This window comes from Chroicocephalus ridibundus, chromosome 5 (genome assembly GCF_963924245.1).
Source record: "Chroicocephalus ridibundus chromosome 5, bChrRid1.1, whole genome shotgun sequence".
Classification (NCBI taxonomy): domain Eukaryota; kingdom Metazoa; phylum Chordata; class Aves; order Charadriiformes; family Laridae; genus Chroicocephalus; species Chroicocephalus ridibundus.
In genome coordinates this window covers 36,277,848-36,287,081 of record NC_086288.1, presented here as the reverse complement: position 1 = coordinate 36,287,081, position 9,234 = coordinate 36,277,848, and the positions used below count along the sequence as shown (strand labels likewise).

Sequence of the window (9,234 nt, the reverse complement as noted above, 5' to 3'; positions counted from 1 at the left end):
AGCAAGGCCCAGAACTAAGTGCTGAGCAGCTAAGATTCGAGATTACATTTGATGGGATCCGTGTGGTGGATAGGTCTCCTTTTTATAAGCCAACCCCAAAGGAGAGCCCCCAGTAAGACCCTTCCAGAGATTATGGGCACAAACTGGAACACAGGCAGTTCCATCTCAACATGAGGAAAAACTTTGTCACTTTGAGGGTGGCAGAGCACTGGCACAGGCTGCCCAGAGAGGTGGTGGATTCTCCAACTCTGGAGACATTCAAAACCCGCCTGGACGCGTTCCTGTGCAACCCGCTCTAGGTGACCCTGCTCTGGCAGGGGGGTTGGACTAGATGATCTCCAGAGGTCCCTTCTAACCCCGACCATTCTGTGATTCTGTGATTAGCATGGTGCCACTTTCTTGCTCTCCTTCGGCCAGCAGTGCAGCATCTTCATAGTAGAAATACTTATGAAGAACATGGGAGGGCTAACTCAAACTCTGGCTGTATCTGTTTTGAGATCCTCGGCCCGGAAACCCAAGTGCCACACAAAGGTCGTAACCACCTGCACATAAAATCATGATATTCAAAGTTTAATTATTTTATATACAATCAAACAGCTCTAAGAAAATGTATGTTGCTATCTCAGGAGAGGCCGCAGTGTGCTGGCTAAGCCACTCTCATCAAAACTGAGGCGCGTTGGTTCAAACTCTTGCTCTGAATCAGCGATGACATTTCATTTTGGGTGCCCCACCGCCTCCTTGCAAATTCTTCAATGAGGGTTGCTCCTGGTGTTCTCTGGCTTTGTATAAAACTTGTACCTATTCCATGGGAAAAGAATATAGTGCTTCTAAAAAAAACTAACTGAAGCACGACAGGTGAATGGGGAGACCTACATTCCAGTTCCTATTTCAGGCAAAGCAGAGGCTCCCCTGCAGACCCTTCAGTCCGGTGGTTAGAGCCTGTTTATGGGTTTACTTTCCCTCAGGGGGAAATGGGGACAAACCCCAGCTTTCCACATCCTTTTGACAGCTGTGATTCGGGACAACTGAGGGGTGTTGCTACCTCATTGCTTTTGGTGAGAAACTGCCTAGTCTTCTTACAACGTGAAGGGGTACTCAAGTGTGCAGCTGTGTTCGTGTGGGAGCCAAGTCGCGAGGAGCGACTAAGCAAAGCGTGTGGCTCTTCCACATCCCACCTTGAAGTGCCTGCGGGAAAATCCACACCAGGCAGTGGGACACGGTGCGGAGGTCTGTGTCCCTAAAGCAGGCACTGACCCAGGCACCACCTCCACACCGCTGAGGAAAGCCATGCAATAAATTAGCGCACCAACTCTGGCTCAACACGGTGGCTGCAGAGAAAGCTCAGGAAGCAGTAAAATAAAGATGCCATGAAATAGACTGAAAGATAATTTGTAATTAATCACTTTTACACAGGATGACGTAAAGCAGACTTAAAATTACAGAGAATTAGCCCGGCAATTGTAGCTTTAGCACACACTGTCACGGTTACTTCAAAACCGTCTATATACCACACTCTTAACAGGCTTAAAAGAGTTGAAACAGAACTTTTAAACTATTTGCTTTTTAAATAAAGGAGGCTATTTGTGGCAATAATACTTTTGATGAAGGGTTCAGAGTCAACTGTAACTGATACATATGACTGATGCCCATAATAATTGCACACTTCTGTAATCCTTCCTCACCCATAACAGTTTTGAGCTTACATTTTGGATATTATTAATACTCAGACAAAAATAACTTGTGGACAATATCATGTTCTCAACATGGTTGAGAATTAATCTATTTTTGTAAAACTGTTTAAGAATGATGGATACTTTTTCCTGCTTGAGTAAACACTAGCTAATTCTCTAGACCTCCCTTCTCCGCTCATGAAAATCCAAGTCCAAATGATTTCATGGATATTTAAAGGATGGTGCCAAATACTGCACACACAAAGAAGAATTTCTCCACTTGATAAAGATCTGATACCATTCACTACTACATTGCTAACGCTTCAGTACTGGAGTTTTGTTGTTTTTTAATTTGCCAGAGAGTACACAGTGAATTTAGGAACAATGAAAAATGGAGAGGAAAAAAAATGAGGCGGCTGAAATTTAGCTGTGGAAAGAGACTCCAAGTGAAAGTATCATGCTTATTTTCATTCCAGATAAGCAACAGGGCAGCTTGAAATAAACATGGATTGAAATTTTCTTTGTCTCTTTAATAAGTTCAAAGAGGCTAAACAAAGACACAGAAGAGTTGAACATTGCTGTTTACAACACAGTAAACAGATTAAAATTTTATACCTGAGCAAAAAAGGAATTTAACTATTAACTACAGCATGCAGAATAACTGATAGGTTATCACATAAAGCTAGCATACTGTTATTAGGTTACAGTCATTCAGATGTTCTTAATTTTTACAAAGGCTAAAGACAGAAAAAGCTCCAAGATGAGATGAGTGTGTGACATAAAACCACAATAAGTAAAAGCACATTTCCATCTAGCAGCCTTTCCAGAGGATCAAAATTATCTGCTGTTTTATTATCCAGGAAGAAAGCAGCAACAATTCAAAGCCTGTGGAGTTAATAACACGTTAGACATTTAAGCAGGTCCTGAAAATTAAAATATTGGCAGTTTATGAAGTGCTCACAGAAGACCTGAGCCTGCATCCCCTGCCCTCAAACGCCACTTTAAAGCACTGCATTTGTGAGCTGTTCCCAGCGCAGAATGAAAGGGAGGGATCTGCAGGGAATAACTGATCTGGTCACAGGCTTGCAATTTCCTCACCAGCATAACCACAGCCAACTCTTAAGGAATGACTTTTTACCCCATTTGATTGACCAAAACCCACATTTCATTTTATGTAGAAACTTGACCTTTCTTCACATTCAATCTGTTGGGGTTTTTGGTTTTGTTTTGTTTTTTTTTCTTCTCTTTTTTTCCCCTAATCCATTTTAAATGCTTTGGTTTGAAGTACTTCAGTACAAATCAAAACCAGTAACATATTTCTCTTCTTAATTCCCTTATCTTCACAAAAGGTGCCTGTGGGAGAGAAGGGGTCTGAAAAGTTTAACCAGCACAGCCCATTCTTCCCAGACAGGCTTCGTTCTCCTGGCAGATTTCTGTTCTCCCTGATCTCCGTATGCAACATAAAAATTACCTGCTCCTGCCGTCAATATTCCTACGCTCCAAATCAGCCATTTGCCTTCCTATAGCAAAACCAGCAAACTCTGTCATTTAGACTTGTGAAAAAGCGATGGGAGGGATGGGAGCGTCTCTTACCCCGTCAGAGACAGCCATAAACAAAGTCTCTCCCTTTTACTTCCTTGGAGTTGTAGAGTTACACACTCTTGATGCCAATCAACTCCCCTCAAATCATACCACCTGCCTTGACTTCCCTGCTACTTTTCTTTCACCATTTATGAATAAAAATATGCATTAAAAATGCATGTGTCAAAATGGATCTATCCCTTGGTCTGTAACATATATAATTTCTTCTTTAAAGTCAGACATCTTAGACATTGGTAGGTTGTGTGAAAGAGTCTCCAGGGAATTGAATCCTCTTTGCTTCCAGTTTCTTCCTGGCTTTGAAAGCTGCTGATACTTCAGGGTGGATGGAGTCCAGCCGCTGTTCACACTGGAAGGCCGTGAGGAAGGCCGTCCTGTAGTTGTTGTTCATCCAGCCGTAGAGAAGGGGGTTAGCAAATGTTGAGCACATGGCAATGACGTGAAACACTGTGTAGATCAGTTTGTATTCTTTCAGGTCTAACACCTGGCTGTCAATGTCACTGACTAGCTGGAAGGTGTGAAATGGCAGCCAGCTGACAGCGAACACTACAACCACACAAACCAGCATTTTAGTGGTTTTCCGCCGCCGGTGGTGGTAGTGGTCATTCCCTGCCCCAGGACTAACGTGGTTCTTGAGCTTGGTCCAGATACGAGCGTAGGCATAGGAGATAACTGCCAGGGGCAGCACGTACTGGATCAGGAGCATGGAGATGCTGTAGATGGTGCCATAGTTGAGCTGCCCCTCCCCTGGCCACTTCTCAGAGCAGACCACAATCTTGAAGTCAGGAATGATCTCGATCAATGAGTACTCACGGAAGATGGCCAGAGGACTTGCCAACAGGGCACTGACTGCCCAGGCAACTCCTATAATCAGGAAGCTGATCCGCTTAGAGATCTTGCTTTCCAAGTGGTAGACGATGCAACGATGCCGATCCAAAGCGATGACAGTCAAAGTAACGGTAGACACGTGCACAGCAAGAGCCTGGGCATAAGGCACCAGGTGGCACAAGACAGGGCCAAGTTTCCATTCGCCCAACAGGGTGTAAACCAAAGTGAAGGGCAGGCACAATGTATTCACCAGCAGGTCAGCCACAGCCAGGTTGGCAATGAAGAAGTTAGTCACTGTACGCATGCTTTTGAACTTGATGATCACGTGGATGACGAGGGAGTTCCCGATGACCCCCAGCAGAATGATGGAACAGTAAGCAAAGATGAGGATTATCTGCACTTCAACTAGCGTCGTGCTGTCCTTCAGTTCTGGTTTAGGGTCCAGAGCCAATTCGTTGAGCGGGGTGGTGTATCTCGGCAAGTACAGCTTGGTGAACAGCTCCATTTTCATTGCATCTGTCTGGTTTTCTTCGCCAACTGCTTCCAGGGGCCCCATCCTTGCAGAAGCCTGGTCTAAGCAACAGAGCTGTCCCTGAAAACAAAACAGTACAGGAACACGTGGAGAAATCAGTCCACGGTAGCTAAGACAAGAAGCAACGAGCTAAAGCTACAGCTCTTTCCTCCTCTAACCCACGTTCTACATCTCAGGATTAAAAGACGATCTGTCTTAATATATTTAAATTCTGTTGCCCTTACATTTGAAGCCCGATCCTGTAATATTATTCAGGCATGACTCCTGCTGAAAATTGGGACAGATTTCAAAAGCATTTCAAAGACAAAGTTTGCCTAAGTAAATGCAGAAGGATTAAGATCCTGCTGGGCAGCATATCCTTTTATACAATCCACTACCTAAAACTACTGCTGATTTAGCACAAAACTTCCATTAATACCTATGGGAATTCTACATGGAACGGCACCATCCAGACTGCTATTAGCATAATAATCTTCCAGCTTTTCCTTAATGGAAAGTGTTTCCTTTAAACAGTTACTAAATTCTTATAGGTTTATGTCCCTCCGTAACACCAGAGAACTAATTACTGAAATCTTTTTTGAAGAAACTTTCTTTTAGGAAAGTTTGTGCCACATGGCAAGCAAAAAGACCACTCTAACTGAACTGAAATAATAGCATTTCTCTGAAATCGCTGTGTAACCTATTAATGCTTAAATTAAGTCAAGAAACAATTAAGATTCAGTTATACATAATATTTCCATTCTGTGTAATGTTTGAGAAAACACAGCTCCTTGGAGGGTGCCTATCAGGGATTCATTTCTGACTGCTGTCACAGAGAAGAGCAAATCATTCCCCTGCTGATGTCAGTAAGAATTCCACCACTGGCATCAAAATCACGTTTTGTTGCCTTCCCTACGCAGGCTGAGCCAAATTCTGTGCTGCCTGAAGACTTCAGTAGGCATGGATGGATATATGGATGTTTTACAGTTAATCGCTGACTTGGACTTCAGTCCTATGTAAAACGTGCATGTCCCCACGCAGACTGCCCAGACCATGGGTGGCATGCTGAGCGAGCACCTGCGGACGCCTTGGCTTGACCTGGGGAAATACTAAGAAATTGCCAGTGCCCAGTGGGCTCACCAAGAAAACACCACTGTTGGCCACTGACGGGAAGCCAAACCTGAGTTACCAACTCTGCTTCCCCATTCATACATTCCCTAAGGAAAGCAAGAGTAGAGAAGAAATGTCACTTTCTTGCTATCAGGTGTTACACATAGCTTAGTTCATCTTAAATTCAGGTCTGCCTAAAAAGGCAGTCTAGCTATTAATGCCTTTGGTTTCATGTGGCTTTTTTAAAATTATTTTTAATTTTTTAAAAAAATCAGATCCACTTCATTGTAGGTTTTCATTTCTACCTCTGTCCCCATCTATCAGTCGCATCCTTAGGTGCTACTTCCTAACTGAGAAACGAGGGCTGTCGACCAGGAGGTGACTGAGTCCTTTGCGTTTGCTTGCATCCCACACAATATCCCAAACAACGTCTTTCTGCAAAAGCAACAGATCGACTGCGTGAACTGAAAGGTATTTTTTCTCCAACTAAACCAGTCAGAATTATGCTATAGTATTTAGTAAACATTTACTGTACAATTAGTAGTGTAAGCCTGAGATGTGAAACACTGTGAGGTACCTAGCTGAGATATGCCAGCTGTTTCTACAAGCTTAACCTGCTGTTTTCAGTAATATAATCAGTTATCAACTACTAGCCTCAGTACGGGTGGCAGGAAGGGACTCCTTATCAATACACCTTTAGTCCACCAGGTTAAAAATGTAAGAGATCCAGCCCAATTTGCAGAGCCAAGGCTATGTACGCAGAAGTTCAGAACTCTGCTGAGCTTTTTCCTTCAACCTGTGTACCTACACCCAAGAATTATGCTTGCATATATTACTAGAGTAGAGATTTGGTGAGGTCCCTGAACTGTCAGGTGCTTCAAAATCTCATGATTTTTTCAGTGCAAAATAAGAGCAGGTCATATTTACACAGTGTAGTAGAACAGTAAGAGGGAAGGCAAATTTCACAGGTTTTTCCCTCCTTTGCCATAAATAGAAGCAGAAGGATGTAGCTCAGCCAAAGAACGTAGCATCCCTTTCTTCCCAAACAATATTTTCACTCGTTTCTCTAGTCCCTGACTTTCTATTAATTCCTATTTCCAACCTCTTTTTTTTTTTTTTAGCAAAGCCTTCTTTTGTTCTGACGCTTTTATTTTATTTGTTACTGCCCTGTTTGGGCTGATGAAAGGCATTTTTGTCTTGCCAATAAGACAAAACTGAGGGAGGGAGGAGGGACGACCAGGGTTTCAAGCAGAGATGAGCCAGTGTGTCAGTAAGCGATGAAATAAATTGGACAACTTTGACATTGTCGATGGGACAGTTACGTGGGCAAAGAATCAGCTGCTTTCAGAGTACGGGGGGAAACTGAGGTGGCATTTGATGCCTCAGGTAGTGTTTGACAGGACCCTGTTTTGGTATGAACTCTCCAGCTGATGGCATTTATTTGCACACCTTGCATACTACTCAGCACTGGGGGGGGAGGGGGGGGGGTCCCCAATTTTTTTTTTTTTCCCAGGCAGTCATATCCTCAGGGGCGGGCATCAAATTGCATCTAACTTTCGGCAGAGGAAGGCCCACGGAGGCTTTAATTCGTTTCTGAGAGCGAGTAAGCAAAAAGGGCGCAATACGTGCTTACATTAGCAAGCGGCATTTCCAGCAGGACCGCAGTGCCCGCGCTGGGAAAGGCTTGGGGGCTGCCGGAGGCGAAGGTGGCGGCAAGCATCCCTCCGGGGTGCCACCGCCGCCGTCCTCCCGCCGCTCCCCAGGCGCCCTGCCCGGGGGAAGGCAGCGCTCCCCGGGCGCTGCGGGCAGCCCAACGCCACCCCGCGCCGGCCGCGCTCCCCTGTCCCCCCCTTCCCACATGCACCCGGGGTGGCGAGCGTGGCCACCGCCGGCTCTCGCCACGGGAGCCGGTCTCCCAGGGCAGGGCAGGGCAGGGCAGGGCAGGGCTGGGCGAGGCGGGGAGCGGAGCCCCCTGGCCCCGCAAAGGAGCGGCCGCTCCCGCCTCCCACGGCGGGTCCCCCCGCGCCCCCGCCGCCCTCCCCTCGCACACTCACCGGGAGGGTTCTCTCCTCACCGACGATGGGGCAGCGGCGCGGCGAGGACCGTCGAAAGTTTGGCGGCGGCGGCGGCAGCGGCCCCCGCACGCCGGGGGAGCGGGGGGCGGGACGGGGCGGGACGGGGCGGCCCGGCCCCGCCGCCCGGGGAAGGGCTCGGGGGGGGCGGCGGGGCCGGCTGGGCAGCCGCGGCTCCGGGAGGGAGGGAGGGAGAGAGGCGGCTCGGGCTCAGGGAAGGGGGCTGCGGGTCGCGCTGTGGCGGTCTGTGGGCTGCGCCGCACTCAGCGGTGCCGGCGTGGAAAAAACCAGGGGTTTGGAGGAAGGGGGATTGTGCCGGGTCCCGTGGAAGCGCCTGCTTCCCAGTTTTCCCACTCCCCGAACTGCCTTCTGGAGCAGTGTAAAGGGAATGCCTTTGCTTCAAACAACTCCTGGAATCCCTGTCACAAGCACCCCGGCTCGCACAGATTTGCTTTCCCCATAAGAAGATGAAGTGGATGTTGCCAGGGCAGGCGTAAGGGTGAATAAAGCATTTACATATTCTGTCAAGAGCAAAATAAAAGATTGCCTTTTTATTTACGAGGCTGAAAGGTAAAGACAACAGCTGCTGTTTATTTAGTTCTATATTCAGCAACCTTTCAAAAAAGCTCTCTTGCCAGCCAGCTTAACTGAGGACTGGCTCCAGCCAGCATTGCGGCCCTTCTGGTAGAATCTAGCTTCGTTAAATCCATCAATAGGTTCTGCTCTGCTGTGTGCCTGATGCCTGTCTCCTAGGTATAACTTCTGAGATTCAAGGGAAGGTCTTCTCAATGCATAGTCGGAGGGCCTGATTCACCGAACAGTGCTTCAGCCCTAGTTGTAGCTCCCAAGAATAGGAACTGAGAGACTTTTCTTGCTCTGTGCCTCCAGCACTGACACTTGGACAAGCCTCTTCCCAAACCTTACAGAAGCTGCTATCCAGAACAGGAATGCTCCTTTACTTTCTATCACTTAAGGTAAATTTGCATTAATATTTCAGGTAGTTTCAAGGATCAGCAACTATCTTCCCTCTTCTGTCCCTCTTTTCTTCTAAAGGAGACTGTACCAGACCTCCTCCTTTGCCAAAGGTAATGCTTCTTGCTTTGGTTATAGCTCAATAGCATGTACTTATCAAGCGCACAGAATGTAAACGGCACATCAAGGAGTAACTTCAGCGATTTAGAGTTTGTTTTGAAATTCAAAATATGGCTTGAGAACCCCCTTAGATCTTTACTAATTCAGGCTATCTCTTCATGAAGGGCCTCACTCTTAGTCCTTCAGCACTTCTGAGACTGTTAATGGAATGCTCCTGGCTTGTTGCAAAATAGCTTTCTTTGATGACTAAATAAAGAGCCAGGAGTTTCAATTCTCCTACCCCTGTTTATTTCATTTCCCAAGTCAATTTAATTGTAGGATTTCTTTTTTGGTCTACCAGCAGACATAAATG

General features: G+C 46.4%; 1 protein-coding gene across 1 annotated transcript; it reads right to left on the bottom strand.

Annotated features, from left to right (window-relative positions):
* Positions 1-1,373: 1,373 nt before the first annotated feature.
* NPY2R (neuropeptide Y receptor Y2) lies at positions 1,374-7,862 on the bottom strand. Its single transcript, XM_063337067.1, has 2 exons — positions 7,773-7,862; positions 1,374-4,689 (listed from the first exon to the last, which is right to left on the bottom strand). The coding sequence occupies exon 2, from the start codon at positions 4,651-4,653 to the stop codon at positions 3,496-3,498; it is 1,158 nt and encodes a 385-aa protein (XP_063193137.1). The 5' UTR covers positions 4,654-4,689; positions 7,773-7,862; the 3' UTR covers positions 1,374-3,495.
* Between the last annotated feature and the right edge of the window lie 1,372 nt (positions 7,863-9,234).